At 38.6% G+C, this 19,222-nt stretch overlaps 1 protein-coding gene across 2 annotated transcripts in view; it reads right to left on the bottom strand.

Annotated features, from left to right (window-relative positions):
- Nucleotides 1-19,222, bottom strand: part of LIX1 (limb and CNS expressed 1) — a 57,922-nt gene that overhangs the window by 16,855 nt on the left and 21,845 nt on the right. For both annotated transcript variants that reach the window (XM_045899208.3, XM_045899229.3), the window contains one exon: nucleotides 17,270-17,433. In XM_045899208.3, coding sequence (XP_045755164.1) covers nucleotides 17,270-17,433 — 164 coding nt within the window. The remainder of the gene's footprint in view (nucleotides 1-17,269; nucleotides 17,434-19,222) is intronic.

Here is a 19,222-nt window from a genome sequence, read left to right on the forward strand (position 1 = left end):
TATCTCAGAGGGAAAAAATGTAAGGAAAGAAGGAAAATGGGAGATATCTTTAACACAGTAATTAAGAACACAGGTTCTGGAATCAGACTGCTTAGATTCAGATCCCAGCTATGGTACTTGTTAGCTAAAAGACTGGGCAAGTTAACCTTTCTGTGTCTCAGTTTCCTCCTCTGTAAATGGGAATAATAATAATGCTTATGTCATCGAGCTGAGGATAGACACAATTATTTAATATACATGAAGCACTGAGAGTACCTGGCACATGGTAATAGTCTATGGGAGTATAAGAGTACTCTTATATGTACTCACATGTCCAGGTCAGGACAAGGGAGCTGCTGTCAAAATCTACTGTTTTGGCTTTTCCAGCATTTATCTCCCCACTTTCCCTCTAATAACAGTTCCCTGATTTTCTTCTTCTTTTTTTTAATTTTACTTTATTATGTTATGTTAGTCACCATACAGTAGTACATCATTAGTTTTTGATGTAGAGTTCATGATTCATTGTTTGCGTATAACACCCAGTGCTCCATGCAGAACGTGCCCTCTTTAATACCCATCACCAGGCTAACCCATCCCCCACCCCCCTCCCCTCTAGAACCCTCAGTTTGTTTCTCAGAGTCCATAGTCTCTCATGGTTCGTCTCCCCCTCCAATTTCCCCCCCTTCATTTTTCCCTTCCTACTATCTTCTTCTTCTTTTTTTTCTTTTTTAACATATAATGTATTATTTGTTTCAGGGGTACAGGTCTGTGATTCATCAGTCTTACACAATTCACAGTGCTCACCATAGCACATACCCTCCCTAATGTCCATCACCCAGCTACCCCATCCCCCCCAACCCCCACTACTCCAGCAACTGGAGGACCGCCATGTCCACCTTGCACTCAGTCCACACAGTGGGTGGGACATGCTCCATTTGGCCTTTCTGAAGTTAGGAGCCATAGGCAGACTATGATTAGCAACTCATTAAAAAAAATTCTCCTAAAAGTAATATTGCTCTCTATTCTACTAAGCTGGATTTCCTGTGGCTCATATGGGTCTGCTCAATGTATCCTGATTCTTTTCTATCCTCTCTCTTTTATTACCCACTACAGCTCCTCTTATTCAAATTCTGGCTCGGTGTGGACTCCTGGGGGTCCAGACAGAGGGATGAAGCCCTATGAGAACTGCACTGTCCTTGGAGCCCACTCCTACTGGAGGGTGAGATGCTCCTTCTCCTACAGGTTCCTGTGAACTATCAAGGGTCAGACCCTACTCCAAAACTACTGGTGGGAAACAAGCCCCAGGAAGAGAAGCTCAGGCTCAGGTCCCGGTCAGCAGCGTGGACCAACCAACACCCCTGGCTCTGCTACTTAGTGATTGTGAGACACAGGCCTCCTCAATTTCGGGACTTATTTCCTCACTGGACAAATGGGAAGGCCAGGCTCTCTGATCTCTAGGACTCCTACCACCTAAAATGCATGATTCTCAGAATCAGTAGTGTTTGGTGACTGATGTGAAAGAACAGGGCAGGTATCAAAGATCCCACTTTATTTTCACACTGGACTCAGTAACTCCACTGAGAAAAAGCCAAACCCCCTCAGTTTGCTTTCCACACATCCTCGCCTCTACCTCATCTGCCCCATACTGACCATCCCTGCACTGACCGAGGAATGCTCCAAACTCATGTTCTTGTATCCTCTAGAGGCTGGCCTCTCCTCTCCATCTCCACGAACCCTGTATGAGTCCCCTGAGGTCAGACCTCAGCCCCCTCTGATTTTCCTGCTTCGACCTCCCTCTTTGGACAGTGTGACTACTACTGTAATGATCCCGTCTTGACTACAGATTACTTCTTCCTGCTCCTCTCCCACCTTCAGGCCTGGGAAGGGCCACTTATGTATTTCTTGAGCATCCTCCAGAGTGCCTACTCCCAAGGTCAGCCCTTGGAAATGCTCACATGTGGTTAGTATTCAGATGAAGTAATGACAAGACTTCTAAAATAGGAACAGGACACCAAAAAGGATGGAAAAAGACACGTGTCAGTAGCCTAACAAAAATAGCAATATACACAGCTATTTTAGTTTACAACACAAAGAGAGTTCCAATATCTCCTTTTAAATAAAGAATGGTGCAAAAGTTTAAAAGTGGTTTGGGATTTTCCTCCTTAGAGTTGAATGACAAGTAAGAAGGCTTTGGGGTTGCTTCAGGCAGCAAAAGTCATCGAATATTTAGACCTCTCCTAAGGTTTAGGACACTTGTATTAAATTAGGTGGGTCTGGACAGATAGGTCGACTTTGCCTTATGGACTTGACTGGGAATTTATGGGACATTGAGTTCTGAGTTGGCAGGCTTGCAATGAAACTCAGGTGCCACGTCTTCCAGAAAGTTTTCCATGACCACTCCCAAGGCCAGGGTGGGAGGATCGCTGTCCAGGAGAAGCATTCACCACACTGCCATGAAATTATCTGCTAGTGCTCTGCTCCACAACCCTAGGCTGTGAGCAACCTAAAGGCAGAGTCTGTGACTAAGTCATCTTTGTGTCTCTGTACTTGAAATATAGTTTGTTGGATGAATAACTGAATGAGGCCTGGAAAATTAAAACACAAGTCATTAAGGCACCTGACAAAATGTTCAAGAAATCCTCGTAAAGAAGAGAATTAAATATATATACTCATTATTTAAAAAAAAAAATCCCATTTCAATATACCCTATGTGGTATGTAAAATGCAGTAATATAAAAAATATATTAATGTGTGAATTTCAGAGGGATAATTGGCCATTAAGTTCAGATAGTCTGAAATGACCATTTTTGCCTGAGTGTAGGATATGCTTATTATTCTTTGGAAAATCAGTTTCCTATCAAAAAGCAAACCAAGTTTTTGCAAATATTACCTGACATCTGTAGGAGTAGCCCATTTTAATAGGAATTTGCTTTATAAAATCTATAATAGAGCCATTGGGCTTTTAGAGTGTAGAGAATTACACTCAGATCTGGGCAATCCTAAGAAACTTTATATAACTTTCTATCTAAATAATGGCAATTTAAGCCATCTTTCATAGAGAGAGACCTAGTAAACACTACTTAGATGAAAGAAGCTATCTATTTTAAATAAGACCAGCTAAGTAGTAGATCAAAGGCGCCACATACATTTACAACCAAATGGCACTGCTTCTGAGATCAAAGTACTGCTGGGCTGAGAGAACAGAAGAGCCTTTTCCCAGAAAGCATGAAAAAGGACTACGGAGACTTAACCAATATCAAGATTTTAAAGCAGACACATGTCTTTACTTATTGTTTCAATGTACAGAATCTTTGGTTAAAATGGGGGAGAAAGTGTACCAATTAATAAGTACATAAAATAAAATAAATTCTGAACCATCAAAAGGCTTTTCTTGCTATTGTTCTTTGCATTTCTGAAAGACAAGTACTTCAAAATGTCTATAATGTTAACCAGCCGCTTTCTTCTAAAATTTGGAGCTACAAATCCAAGCCAGTAAAGGCTGCATATTTTTCTTTAGGGATCTTTAAATGAGATCTCTCAAACCATAAGGGCCTGCACTTGGGCAAGAAATTTAGCCAAAACCAATCTGCTTGGCAAATCTAAATCAGAGTGTGGATTCTGCTGTAAGAACAGGCACCATTAGAATTTCCATCAGTAGGAAATGCTGTAAGAAAATAAAATATGGTAAGTGACAGGACATTTTATTGATGTGTCCAAACTGGTCATCAAAGAAAAATCAGTTGGGGAGTGAATGAAGTATGATGTTATTTCAAAGCAATTTCCGGCTAGAATTAGACTTCCCAGGTTGTATGGTTTATTCTCGCTGTTTTTCAGCCAGACCCCAATCATAAACACAGATTTGTAAACCGTGCCTTATCCGCTAACCATTCTTACTTGTTAATACAGAGAGACAACTTCTGTCCTTTGCACTTTGTTAAAGTGCAGAGCTGCAATATTTAATAGTTGAGATTTTACTGAAGTTAGCTGTGCATTTCTTAGGCATATGGAGCCACATGCTTTTCAAGTGGCTATTAGACCCCACTCAGACATTTATCTTGATGCTCAGATGCCTTTCATTTGCTGGTACATTATAAACCACTATGATCATTTCAAAGCCTCCTGGCTCTCATCTAAAATTAAAGCAAAAAAATAAAAATAAAAATAAATAAAAAAGTGTCTGTGGCATTGCTGAGGAAAACTATTTGAAGGCAGAGGTAACCAGCCCTGAGACAGCTCCCTGTGATCTCTGCTCCTGGCATTCACGCCCTTATGCAGTCCCCTCCTACACTATACCATGGTTGGTCTATGTAACCAATAGAATATGACAGAAGTTATGGTATGTCACTTTCAATATAAGGTTATAAAAGACACTGTGGCATCTGTCTTGGTAACCCTTGCTTTCTCTCTTAGATAGCTTGCTCTGGGAAAGGTCTGCCATGTTGGAAGCAGTCCTACAGAAAGACACACATGGCAGGCAGATAATGCCTTCTGCCAACAGACATCTGAGTGAGATTGAAGCTGATCCTCTGGAACCGATCAAGACTTCATATGACTTCAGCTTCAACCGACAGCTTGACTACAACCTCCAGGAGATCCTGTGCCAGAACTACCCAGCTAAGCTGCTTCCAGATTCCTGATCCCCATAAACAATATGAGACAATGAATGTAAGTTTTGAGGTAATTTGTTATCAGGCCAAAAATCACTAATATAAAGGCATTTCTCTTTGTTGTTATCCTTATTTTGCAGATGAGGAAACAAGTTAGATCCCAAGGTCATACAACTTAAAAAGTAATGAAAAAAAGGCTCCTGGGTGGCTCTATCAGTTAAGACTTTGACTCTTGATTTCAGATCAGGTCATGATCTCAGGGTTGTGAGATCGAGCCCCACATTGGGCTCTATGCTGAGCATGGAGCCTGCTTAAGACTCTCTCTCTCTTCCTCTGCCCCTCACCCCTAAAAAAAAAAAAGGTAATGAAAAAATAATTCATCCCCAGGTCTGCCTGACTTGAGAGCCCAATTTTTTAACTACTACACTCTTCTGCTTATCACAGAAATGATCACTCACCTTGAAATAGAATATATAATTTGGCTAAAATCTCACAGCACTTCCCTAATCAATATAGTTTTTTAGCCAAAGCTCCTACTTTGATATTCTGTGGCTCATTTTGACAAAAGACTTCAAGATTATCTCCACCCATCCCTGCATGACAAACTCAACTTCATTCAGAATGAAAGGCCAAAGTGGAAGCAGCGCACTGTGACAAGCAACTGTGCTCAATGAGGAAGGCAGTGTGCTGACAATTATTTTAATATCTGCTTCCCTTCTACTGTCCTTTCAATGCTTTCCTCTACCTGGACTGTAGGGAGGAGGAAAATGGAGAGAGGTGTCAGCTATGATTAGATAAGAAGATCAAATGCCCTGTAGGAAGTTTCTCATGCTGGCTCAAAGTGACCCCCTTTAAAAAAAAAAAAAATTAAATTCAACTAATTAACATATAATGTATTATTTGTTTCAGAGCTACAGGTCTGTGATTCATCAGTCTTACATAACACCCAGTGCTCATTACATCACAGGCCCTCCTTAATATCCATCACCCAGTTACCCCATCCCTCCACCCCTCCTCCCCTCCAGCAACCCATAGTTTGTTTCCTATGAGACTCTTGTCTCTTATGGTTTTTCTCCCTCTCTGGTTTCATCTTGTTTTATTTTTTCCTCTCTTCCCCTATGGTTCTGTTTTGTTTCTTAAATTCCACATATGAGTGAGATCATATAATTGTCTTTCTCTGATTGACTTATTTCACTTAGCATAATACCCTCTATTTCCATCCATGTCATTGCAAATGGCAAGATTTCATTTTTTTTTTTGATGGCTGAGTAATATTCCATTGTATATATATATATACCACATCTTCTTTATCCATTCATCTGTTGATGGACATCTGTGCTCTTTCCATAGTTTGGCTATTGTGGACATTGCTGCTATAAATATTGGGGTGCAGGTGACCCTCTGGATCACTACATTTGTATCTTTGGGGTAAATACCCAGTAGTGCAATTGCTGCAGCATAGGATAGCTTAATTTTCAACTTTTTGAGGAAGCTCCATACTGTTTTCCAGAGTGGCTGCACTAGCTTGCATTCCCACCAACAGTGTAGGAGGGTTCTCCTGAAAGTGACCCCTTGATTAAGTATGGGGCCAAGAGAATTTGGAATTTTACCACATAAGATTGCTCAATAACTTTAGGAAGTGTTTGCTAACTCTTCGAGAGCAAAAATCATTTAAATTAAACTTTCCCAGCTCCACTGGATAAGAAATTATCCCAAGACCAGCTCATTCTTATCTTATATTTTATTTTGCATGTTAGATCACCAACAAGCCACTAGGAGCCCATAGGGTACACTATGAAGATTATTGATAAGCCTAGGCCAGGAATTTGAACCAAGAGTTCAAAAACTTTAGTGTTCAAAGTAAGATCACCTGGGGGAAATTGTTAAACAAGCACATTCCCAGGCCCCAATCTGACCTACTTAATCAGTTTCTTTTAGATGGATTGCAGTGGCGGGGGGAGAGGGTGGTCTGCATTTTATCAAGCTTTCCAGGTGATTCTGAGGCAGGTGAACCCAGGATTATTTTCAGAGAAATACTGCTCTAGCTTCTGTCCCTTCTGTGTCCCATTTCTAAATGTCAGTGGCAGAACCAGATTTTGTGGGGCCTGAAGTTTACATAATTTGGGGGACCCTGTTTAAGAAGAACAATATGAAATTTAAAAAACTGACATTGTGATTTGGAAGGAGCCTGAGCAGAAGCTTCACTGGCTTCATGGTTGAAAATGGTTAAGTGTCCCCTCTACTATACTATAACATTCTACACTTCTATACTCTGTTTACCAACACAACTAATTGCCTCACACAAACTAATTCTATGACATCAGCTAGGTGTCCTACAATTTAACATAATTCTTAAACTAGCTACCTGGAGATAGCATCACATCCCACAGATTTATGGCTCTGTCCTACAAGACTGCCCCCACTTCAGACATCAATAGCAATTCCAGGTTGTCACTTGGGTTTCTGATCAACCAGCTAAAAATGAGTAATTCCCATGACCCCCTCCTCTGGTTCTATCGTTTGCTAGAAACTCACAGAACTGAGGAAAATGGTTCACTTATGAGCTTACTGGTTTATTCTAAAGGGATAGAGTTCAGGAACAGCCAGAGGAAAAGATGGATAAGGCACAAGTGTGGGAAGGGGCTCGGAGCACCATGCCCTTCCCAGGTGCACCACCCTCTCAGAACTTCAATATGTACACCAACCTAGAAGCTCTCCGAGTTCCAACACAGGATTTTTATGGAGGTTTCATAACATAGACATGATTGATTAAATCTTTGGCCATCAGCAATTAAGTCAGTCTTTAGTCCCTCTCCTTTCCTAGGAGGTCAGATGCTAGGGCTGAAACTTTCAACCTTCTAATCATGTGATTGGTTCCCTTGGCAACCAGCCACCATCATTAGGGGCTTTTCAGAAACCACCTCATTAACATAAACTTAAGTGCGGTAGAAAGGGTTTTGTTATGAATAATAAAAGATACCTTTTTCATTCTTACCACTAGAAAATTCTAAGGGTTTTAGGAGCTCTGTGCCAGGGACCAGGATAAAGACCAAATATGTATTTCTTACTATAAATCACAATATCACAATGGTAAATCTACCTCTGCTAACATCAAAATGTTAATTTCTCACTAGTGAAATTGCCTCTACCCAAGAATCAAGGAAAGCAGTGTTCAGGTTGAAAAAAAATGTTCTTTATGACAGTTCTGAAATTAGGCCCTTAGGAAGTATATAAGCATTGCTGACTTAAGTAAGTGAGGTCTCAATTTTCCTTTTCTGCTCAGCAGTTTTTATTTCTTCCATGATAATTTTCCAAAGTGTGACACTGTACAATGGTAAATTAATCAACCAAGATTAATTCATGGGCCACGTAGATTGTCTTGAAATAAAATAGTGACTTATCAACTTTTTAGGATGTACAGAAGTTCTTAAGTAAAATAAAATTTTGGTAGTCACGTATGTGTTATAAAAATAGAGATACCTACTAATAAACTAGTTTTATTGTTATTTATTAAATATTTTAAAATTATTGACAGTGTGTTACTTGTCCATAGAAACAGTTTCTAGCTAGGCTGACACAATTTATACTCTGAACGGTTACTTTCCTGGTAGCCTTCATTTGATTAATAATTTTCCCCATGTTTAGTATTAGAAAATAGGCAGGATACACGTGTTGAAACCTGTTTCTGGATGCCAAGATTCATTTAAGTAACTTTTCTCCATCTTAAAAGACTTCTAAAGATTTTTCATATTTGTATTTTAAGACATCAAAAAAAAAGTTTGTAGATCCAAAAATGTATAAAACCAAGTTAGGCACACTTTACTCAGTCACTACCAATGGTAGCCAAGGAGTTGAAAAATAGTCTATAAGGAATGTTCTTATTTTTGAATAAGAACAACAATAAAGTAGCAAATGTGACAGATTGAATGTACATATGAACTCAAAGCTGATGATGTTGTCCCCACTCCCCCAACCCCCGGCGGTCAAGGGCAGGTCAGTGTTATTTAGGTGGCATTCACTCAATAGCACATTTACCCAAGGGATCTCCTGAGCTGGGACTTTGCAGGTGGCAAAACCAAATAAACTGACTCTGTGAGAGGTGAGAATTCTTGCCCACATCTTTTAGGCTGTCAAGTGTGTCATTCAAGTTGGTTGGGAACGTTTTGCTTTTGTGAATCGGAGTTCAAGTCTCAGCAAGTGTCTTGCAGAGTTTGTGTGTATGGTCTGCCGGCTCTGGTCAGTGTCACCAACACCTCTGCTTCATCCTGATAGCAAGGCATCAGCACAAAGAATGCCGTAAGCCAGGCCTTGCAGCTAATCATCCCCTTCTCAGTTCCTCAAGACCTTGACTGCCCTGGTCTAAGCATGAACATTTGCATGTGTTCCAATTTATCTAATTGTGGATATATTAGCATTTCCCCCCTTCCAGATGGTGATGTGAAAAAGGGCAACCGTTGAAACTCAGTCACCCAAGTTCATATTATGTCTCTTTCTCCATAGGTCAGGCTGGCTGCAAATATGTTAGGAACAATTTGGAGCTCTGTGTGTGCTGGGAATGGGGGTCTTTGCTAGGTGTGGGGGAGGGGAGTGGTATGGGAGTCCAATTTTCAGAGAAAACTCACTAGTTCCTGTCAACTGAAAGAAACGTTTCATGCACATGGTAGGTCAGAATGTTATTTTTATAATATAAACCACCTGGCTTCCTCCTCGTTTACCTCTGCCACAAATGCTATTCTACACACATACCCTCTTAGAGCAAGGTCCCTGGTAACTAATACAAAACCATGTTGTGTTTTGCTCCTTGAGGTTTTTGCTTTTCCCTTTTTTTCTTTTCTTCTTATTCTTTTTTCAAGTTAAGGTGAAGACAAGATGAATTGATCAGGGCTCAAAGTTTTGGTTTATTTTTATAGTTGCTTTGATGTAAAAGGACTTGGCTCTGATTGCAATGAGAGGGATGGAGGAGGGGGATGGGGAAAGATGGAGTCAGCTTTTCTTCCTCACTCAGCAACTCCTGAGATAGTTAGCATCTTCCTAAAGCTCATCAACTAGTTGTGATAGCTTCACAACTATCTTGTGAAGATAGTCCCAAGTCTTTATTTACCACGTGGATTCTCTCCCTAAGCATTCCTTTCACTGCACTCTGCTGTTCTCTTTGGAGGCCAAGCATCTCTATTCATTTTACTTGCTAAGAAAAGACACAGATTAAAGTTAGGGAATGGGACTGGGGAATAAATACAATGTCTCATTAAAACAATATGCACTCCCAGTTTCATGAGCAAGTCATTAAAGTCTTGACATATGACTTTGAAATGGGAAGGGGTTATAACTAACCTTCCTATCTTTGGGTCTCATTAGTTGCAAAACAGGATGCTTTCCCGTGGAGATTTCAACCAGGAAATTCCTCCTTTAGAAGTTAAGTTACATTGCATAGTGTGTTGTGCATTTGAGTCAAGGTATACAAGTCTAGAGACAGAGAAGAGGTCATGGATAATTTCAAATAGAAATACTTGGCATTAAAACAGCTTTAGTGCAGGGCAATAGTCTCAATTTTATGGCAGGAACCAAATCTCTATTTGAGACATAGAATGTTAAGGCTAGGCCTCATTTAATAAGCAGTGAAAAGAGCCTTACGATTCTAATTAGCCAAGTCTATGAATTAATAAAAATTTCTTTTAGTCCTTCTCTCCTGGTAAAAACTTAATTTTATAAACTAGTTTATTGTGATTTAAATATACTTCTAATTCCCTGGCCTTTGAGAGGAATCATTCAATGCATGGAAGTATAAAACATGTTTTATATCTGCTATTACAGGTGAAATGTGCTTACTGCCTCAAGTAACTAAACACAACAAAATCAAACAGTCCTATCTTTTAGACAGTACTCATCTTGGAAAAGTAATTTTTCTAGGTATCTTCATAGGCAAAGGTTTTGGTCTGAAAATTAAGAGGCATAAAAATGAAAAGGCCTTTTAGAGATAGAGCTTTGCTAGGAGCTCATCTGCTCTGAGTGTTCCTCTTATGTCTCCCAACTGTGCAGCTGTGTTTTGTAGCACAGAGCATTGGTTGAAAAAGAAAAAAAAAAGATCGGGTACCTGGGTGGCTCAGTTGGTTAAGCGACTGCCTTCGGCTCAGGTCATGATCCTGGAGTCCCAGGATTGAGTCCCACATCGGGCTCCCTGCTCGGCAGGGAGTCTGCTTCTCCCTCTGACCCTCTCATGCTCTATCTCATTCTCTGTCTCAAATAAATAAATAAAATCTTTAAAAAAAAAAAAAAGATCAATAACAGCTTGCCTATGGTAATATTAAATGTCTCAGATCCATGGGTTGCTTGGCGATATTGGCAATATACAAACAGCCTAAATACCCAAACTGTATTTAACACCTATATTTATTTTCCATGAAGAAATTTTAACAACAAAAAATATTTACATGAAAAAGATATGATACCCAAATGAATTAGTGTCCTACACTTCAAATAAATCGAGCTATCACATCGATGTTTTATCCAGAGGATACATTTTTTATTCAATCCTAACTTATGCACATAAATAATCACGTGTTCTAGTACTACACTCAAAGGAATTTTTGGTTTTTATTCCAAATAAGAATGAAATTCATTAATCCAAATCACTCTAGCAGATGACATGGAAGGCCACATCACTGGCTGGAAAACAAAACTTGAATCACAAACCTTTTAATCAAAATATAAAATAAGATAAAATACTCAAGTTCTCCTTTTGCACTTGAAAACAAAAACAGCTGCTGAAGCAGTGAGTGGCTTTCCTTCTGAGTTCATCAAGAGGGGAGCCAGACGTTGATCTGATGGCCCTTGTGTTGCTTGTATTGTAAAAAATGGAAATTACTGCAAGTTTTCATGGTCATGATATGTGGCTAGGGAAGGATTAACTGCCTAGACGAGAATGGCATAAAGAAAATAAGTCGAAAATGCATGAATTCCTACTGAATGCCTATAATATTAGAGGATGGTTTCTTTTATAAAAGACACAATAAGAACTAATGTGTTTCAATATATTTTTCTAAAAGAAAAACAGTATCAATAGATCATTTTATTTATTGTTTTGAAATTCAAAAATGCATCATATTTTCACTTCTCTTTTTCTAATACTATAGTAACTTATGAAGACATACTTTAAACAAGATTATGACTGCTTTCTTTCCCTCTGGCTCTCTGTTTTTTGTGGGTTGTGGTGTCAAGACTAACTGAAAATTCTTTAATTAGTCTTCTTGGACAAAAGCCTCCCATTTACTTCAGTGGGAGGTTTCTTTGCATAAAACCAGTGGTTTGTGTCTATCAGAGCCTTTGACTGCTTTCCTTTGATTAATCAGAAAACTAAAGCTCAGTCTGAATACCATTTTTCTAAAGAATGAATGGGCATAATCTCTTACAACTTTCATGAAACCAGAAGGATTAATCCTTCAATCCAGTCCCATACTCCACTTCAAGTATTTTCAATTACTTGGCACCATTGGAGGTGACGTCCATGGCTCAGTAAGAAGGCTACTGCTGGCATAATGGTTTCTCCATGTCTCAGCACATGGTCTTGGCATTAATAATCCATCGTGAAATGATTTGCAATGCACAAGGGTGACATTTGATTATGTGAAAGGCATTGCAGGAATGAGCATGTAGGCTCTTACTGGCCAACTGCTGGCAAAAACATGATGAAATGTTATATGGTGAAAATAGCATTTAAGATGGTTTCTGAACAAAGAAAAGTGTAAGGACATTGCTTTAGGAGAAATTTTCTCTCCTTTTTTTACTTCCTGATTTTCCTTTCTCAAATCATATTTTGGAGGGTCAAAGGGGTTAAGGGGCCAGATTTGTCAGCCAATCACCCAAACACATTTTCAAAACATTTGATTCAGGAAATTCTGCATCTTTTAAAGCAAGGATGTTAACAATGAGAACTTTAAAATATAATGATTTAAACATAAGGTAAAGGAGACCCTGAAATGATTGGAGAAATCACCAAGAGGCCTCCCTGGTGAAGAGTTCAGTTTTTTCATTTTGTCTTCTATTTTTCAAAGACCACAATGAGGATGTTGAATGTACTATCAAGGGGAAGTCCTATAATTTTGAGTAGAAATTTATGAGATGATTAGGAAATTCATAATTCTCAAGGTAGTGAAAGCAAAAACAAAAACAAGGAAATTTGAATTTCTTAAATTTATATCCTCTAGATCCATTCACTGCTCTGTCAAATATGTTACATTCTAGGAGATTATAATGAGTGCATTTATTACATATAGACAAACATAATGCACACTTGGGTGAGGGAATGGCCAAATCTTGCTTATTCTTGGTCATGGATATTGGGTAGAAGGAAAGTTACTATGCACAAATTAAATTCAGAGAGAATTAGATTTTTTTTTACATCAATATTTTTAAGTTAATCCACCTTTAAAACTTTAAACCACAGATATGAACATAATAATATTACCTGATTTTAATGTTCCTGACTTTTCTTTGCCAGCCCACCATCTTACAGTTAGGTAAAATATCTTATTTGATGTATTGTATATAATAGTACATACTATTTTGTACATCAATCAATAGTGATTATATACAATAATGGACAAATATAAACTCCATTGATTTTTGAGATTTGTTATTCATTCATTTAGCTATTCATTCAACAAAATTTATTGGGCACTTACTATATGCAAAGCACAGTGTTTGGAGTCATAGGTATATAAGGATATAGACCCTATCCTTGAGACATTTATGTTTTATTATAGAGACAGAACATGCACATAAGTAGCAGCTAGAAGAAGTAAAGGCATGAATGAGGAACAGTTAGGATGAAGCACTGAGTGTCAGAAGAGGAATTCAGGGAGATAAAGCTGAAAGAGTAAGGAATTTAGACTTTAATAAGAAGGTAATAGGGAGCCATTGAAGATTTTTTTTTAACTTTTAATTTTGAAATAATTTTAGACTTACGGAAGAGTTTCATAGATAAACACAAAGACTTCCCAAAAAGTAGTCAATTTCATCTCTGTTGTTTAATATAATTGTTTATGTATTATTATTATTTTTTTTAATGAGAGACAGAGAGCATGAGAGGGAGGAGGGTCAGAGGGAGAAGCAGACTCCCCGCCGAGCAGGGAGCCCGATGCGGGACTCGATCCCGGGACTCCAGGATCATGACCTGAGCCGAAGGCAGTCGCTTAACCAACTGAGCCACCCAGGTGCCCCTGTTTATGTAGTATTCTTATAGCATACACCTATAATTGCATTCCTTTTATCATGCTTAGTGTAGTATATGCTTTGCATTTTTTTCTTACTCAGAAATGCCAAAGATTTTTCTTTCTTATCTTTTCAAAAAAATAGTTTGGTTTTGTTGACTGGGTTTGCCAGTTTTCGCCCTATTACATCAGGTCCTCCAAAGCTATCTTACATAAAAATTCAATCTACATTAAAATAAAATTAAAAACTAAAAACCAAACCAGAGATCAATTATAAATCTAGTATCAAAAAAAGCACCTTCATCCATCTTTTAAGCAGAATGTTGTCCTTAAGTCCCATACAGCCATGGAGCTCTGTGATTCTTTTGTCATGATCCTGTTTGGAATACGGTGGCCATTTCAATATGAAAATTTATGCTTTTCTTTAACTCAAGAAAATTGTTTCTGTTGGGCTGCCTGGGTGGCTCAGTTGGTTAAGCATCCAACTCTTGGTTTCAGCTCAAGTCATGATCTCCGGGTTGTGAGACTGAGCCCCACCTGGGGCTCCGAGCTCAGTGGGGAGTCTGCTTGAGATTCTCTTCCTCACTCTCTGGCCCTCCCCCGCCGACTCATGCTCTCCTTTCCCCACCCCCTTAAATAAAAATAAATAAATAAAAATAAATAAATAAATAAATATCTGGGGGGGGGGAGAAAATTGCTCCTGTGATTTATTTCCTCCCCTCTGTTTCCTTTGTCTCTTTCTAGAACTCTTATTAATGTCTACCTCCAGGATTTATCTCCATGTCTCCTGTATTATTTTTTTTTTCCCATCTCTTTGTCTTTTTGCTCTTTGTTCTAAAAGATTTACTTTACTATTTATTTTTTATTTTGTCATCTCCACTAATTTGGCTGTGACCTATGTCCACTCATCTATTTGCTCTTCTTTTATTTATTTTTATTGTTCTAATTTGGCAGTCGTATTTTACATTTCTTGTTCCCTGCTTTCTTCTTTTTTCATAGCTGCTTTCGATAAATATCCTCCCCCAATTTTCTGAGGATACTCACTGGAATCCTCTCTTATGTCATCTATGGCTTGAATTATTTATATTCTTTTGTTTGTTTGACTTGGCCTTTCTCTTTTGTTTTTGGTTTTCCTCAAATGTTTGGTGGTCTTTAGTCCATTGACATTCATGCACAAAGAGAATCATTCAGTTGGCTGGCAAGACCTTGCTCTGTGGCTGAGTAGGTCTGTTTCCTCAGAAGGCCCCCCCTTGAATGGGAAGCCTGATGGCAGCTCTGTATGAGTAGGCCAGCTTCACCTTACAATGCTTGATGATGGACCTGCAGGCTCATGTGGACTAGGAAACCCCTTCCTCGGTTGCTGCCTTTCTTCCCCGTCTCCTGCCCCTCATCCTTGTCTTTCTGTGGTTATATTAAGCTCAGTGGTTTTGTTTTCGTTTTTTGGCTTTTTTAAAAAAGGTTTTATTTATTTATTTATTTATTTGATAAAGAGACAAGTCATGAGCAGGGGGAGGGGCAGACGGAGAGAGAGAGAATCTCAAGCAGACTCCCCATTGAGTGTAGAGCTGGATGCAGGGTTTGATCTCACAGTCCTGAGGTCATGACCTGAGCCAAAACCGAGTTGGCCATGCTTAACCAACTGAGCCACCCAGGAGCCTGTATTAAGCTCTGTTTTGAGGCTTCTAGACCCACTTTCAAATCACCCTCATCAGGCAATTCACTGTTGTTAGTCAGAGGTCAAACAGAGGTCCATTGTTGATCAATGTTCAGGGTAGGAGAAAGCAAGACCTCAGTGGCTGGCTGGGCCAGAAGTTTTGAAAATAGTTCTTTAATTAGCCTTAAAATTAGCCCCAAGCTACTGCTAGAATAATCTTTCTGAAACATATTTGAATACATCAGTCTCCTGCTCAGAATCCTTCAGGGGTTCTGATTTTATATAGAATAAAACCTATTCTCCTTTGCAGAGCATAAAGACCCATTATGGTTTGATATGTGGGCCTAACCCGTCATCTCCTACCACTTCCCTGCCATAGATGTACTCAGGCTTCCCAAATTCTGAAAGTGCTGGTGGTTTTCTCTTTCTGAGGCAGGCCTTTTCACATGCTGTTCCCTATGCTAGGAAGATCATGTCCCCTATACTGACTAGCAAAGATACCCTCAACTGCATATTTCAGCTTGTGCTTGCATTCCCCATAAATCCTTTGACTTATCTGAGTCAGACATAGGTTTGTAGGTCCATTTGTTAAACTATATTCTCCCCTGACTTCATAAAGGTTTGAAATAACATGTAATAGATACACAGTAACAGGATAAAATAAATGAGTGAGGCACACTAGGTTCAAAGGGAGAGTAAAGGTAGAAATATAAATAATATCAAGTATGACATTAGTCCAAAAAATTACATGACATGAAGTTTTGTAGACTTACACTACCAAGACAACATAACTGAAAATTTGCTTCTGTTATCAAATCTATGAGGGACACTTGAATGCTTGTTGAGCATATTGTCCATAAAATATAAATAAGACATTTTTGCCAGTTATTGAAAATTGAGAGATAGCTTACTGCACTAAAGGAGTACTTATAAACTGAGAAGTTTCTTCTTTATGCTTTCATTGACCCTCAAATATAACTCTATTTGATTACTCTATTTTTTTTGCACACTGATTTCCTCAAGGTATGGACTATATTCTCATTACTTGGCCCAATGCTTGATATTTCCTAGTCACTGAATGAATATATGTCATATACACTGGACAATCAGATGTTGATGGTTAATATAGGCAATGTTTTTGTGTGAGTTGGTATACAACTAGAAATGTATCATCATTACCCTTATCATAGACATAATAAAGATTTAACCAACTAGAAGAGTCTTTATAATAATTATCAAAAAAAAATAATTGGAATACCTAGTACGTGCCAGATAAATACACTGCATATATATCTCATGACTTTCAACTAACACCATGGATATTATTCCCCATTTCAAAGTCAGGGAAATCAAGAAGTTAAATAAGTGTCCCAAGGATATATAGTTATTCAGAGATAGAACTTGGGCTTAGCATGGGTGCCTGAACCCAAAACCTGTGAGTCTCAACCTTTGCTGTTGGTTCATGCTTTGGTGTATAGTAGATTGATTAGGATTTGATTCAAAATTCAAGGAAGTGGAGACTTTCTACTGATGGAAGGGCCCTGATGGAAGACTTTATAGAAGTTTCCTTGTTCTTTATGGTTTATTTCAAAATATTTTGAGGGAAGGCAGCAACTATCAGGCAAATAAAGTGATATAAAATTAATTTTCCATAAAGAAATATCAGGGGACACTCTAATATAAAAACTTCCATTTTAATGGAATGCAACATAACTTTCTTTTCACTACAACCAAGAAAGCTTATAATGTTACCATTTTATAAAAAGACTTACTCTATTTTAACCCAGTTAACTTTTACTGACCAATTTATGGTTGTTTCTTACCTGAAAGTTGCCAAAACAGCTTCCCCCTGGGAGGGTCACATAACTCACAAAGGGAGGTCCTGGAGATGGCAGCGACTCATAGACCACCACGCCTTCACTTGGGAATGCAGCTCTCTGCTGCTGCTTGCTTTCCCAAAATTCCTGTAGCATTGACACAACATTCACTGAAAAACATAAAAAAACATAATCAGTTATTAAGGATGGATGTACTCTGGCAAAAACAAAATTTTATTTGCAGGCTGGATTGTGTAACATGTCGTTTCTAGATTAAGCAGAACAGAGTATATATGTATATGGTGGGAGGGAGTGCTTTCAGTTGTGAAAGAAGCAAATCCTGTTTAACACAAATGTGTTTATTTCTTCATGAGTATGGTTCAAGTGGTTTGGTACCCTAATTCTAACAATATTGCAATATATTAAACTTACTTTATAAATTAATTTTTAATATCAAAAATTCAAAAATCTCACTCTTTCTTCTTTGAAAATTTGCCTCAGTAAAGTTTAGAGCTATGGTTTTCCATGGCCCCTGCTCCTGTTTCTCATAGATTCTTGAACCTGCCAAGTGAAAGCAAAATTTGGAGGTAAAAATATAAAGTGTAATTTTAATTGGGACCCACCTATTATAAGATTTAAGAAGAGAAAGGCAGAAAGAAGAAAACTCTTTCATGCTCTTCTCCATGTCAATCTAAAGGAGAATGAAAAGCAATTGTGTAATAAGCAGGAGGCTGGAAAAAGCCATAAGTGAAACTAATAACATGGAGACCTTGTTAAGGACCACGTCTGTTAGATGACTTCAGAAAACAGAGTAATGGCTACAGCCATGTGGTTTAGATTAAATGACCTATGATAGCCTGCAGAAGTTTCAGATCAAATTTGGTTGGTTTGTTTATGCTGTACTGCAAATTGAATTGTGGAAATTAACAAGGATAATAGAATTGTAGCATCAAAAGAGACCTTTCAGGTCATGCAGGCAAAGCTCTGCCTAATGTAGGAATTCTTTATACAACACTATTGACAGCTGCCTATATGGTTTATACCTGAACAAATGGAAGGACCTGGTACTTGGCACACTTTGAGGCAGCCCATTTCAACTCCTAATGGTTCTACCTGTTGTGAAAAGATCCTTCTTGGGAGTAAGCTGAAATATGCTTTCCTGTGAGGTTCATGCAAATGGTCTATTTCTCATTTCTGGGGCCTCACAGAAGTTTATACCCTTATCCACATGAGAGTCCACCGCGTGCACAAAGGCAATATAGGACATCTGTTGTTTTTGCCTGCCTGGGAACAGCACAAAGGTTTTCCTTAAACAATCATCTTTCCTTCAACCATGTCTTCTCCAGGATTGAGGGATGGGGGTTTGACCAAAGCCAAGTCATTTAGAACCAATGAATGCATCCAGGACTTCTGTTGGAAATGTTTGAAGATGAGATTCTCCTTTTTCCCTAGGGTTGCTGGGGTAATAGGAGGTAAGTGTGGCACAGTCGAAGCAAGGGGGAAACTTGGCTGAGAAGAAATCCAACAGAGAGAAGGGTAGAACCAAGAGATGCAGAAAGAAAGACTAAGTTCTGATGGCATACTTTGAGCCCCTGAGCCAACACATCTGCTTTTTCCTTTAATCATTTTAACTGGTGTCTCTCACATGTATCTGAGAGTACACTAAAACAGACAACTCTCAGCCTTCCTCAAGTTCTAGATTGTTTTTGTTCTTCCAGTCTTTGCATAACATGGTATCTATGCCCTTTGGCATCCTCCTAAAAACATTCCTAACTGTTCTTCAAAATGTTGGGCTTTAATATTTTTCAGGGTGTCAGGAAAGTCACAGAGTTTGACCTGGAGGCAAAAACAATGCATAACCACTTTCTAAGCTGTTTACTAGAGCACCTGTCTCCTTTACCTCATTCCTAGGTCACGGATCAGCTTCACAGTGTATAGTTCAGGCAAATTCTCAAGATG

The sequence above is a fragment of the Mirounga angustirostris genome, unplaced genomic scaffold (assembly GCF_029215605.1).
Source record: "Mirounga angustirostris isolate CCGP_5_RB_7025 unplaced genomic scaffold, mMirAng1.0.hap1 SCAF_7, whole genome shotgun sequence".
Lineage (NCBI taxonomy): Eukaryota > Metazoa > Chordata > Mammalia > Carnivora > Phocidae > Mirounga > Mirounga angustirostris.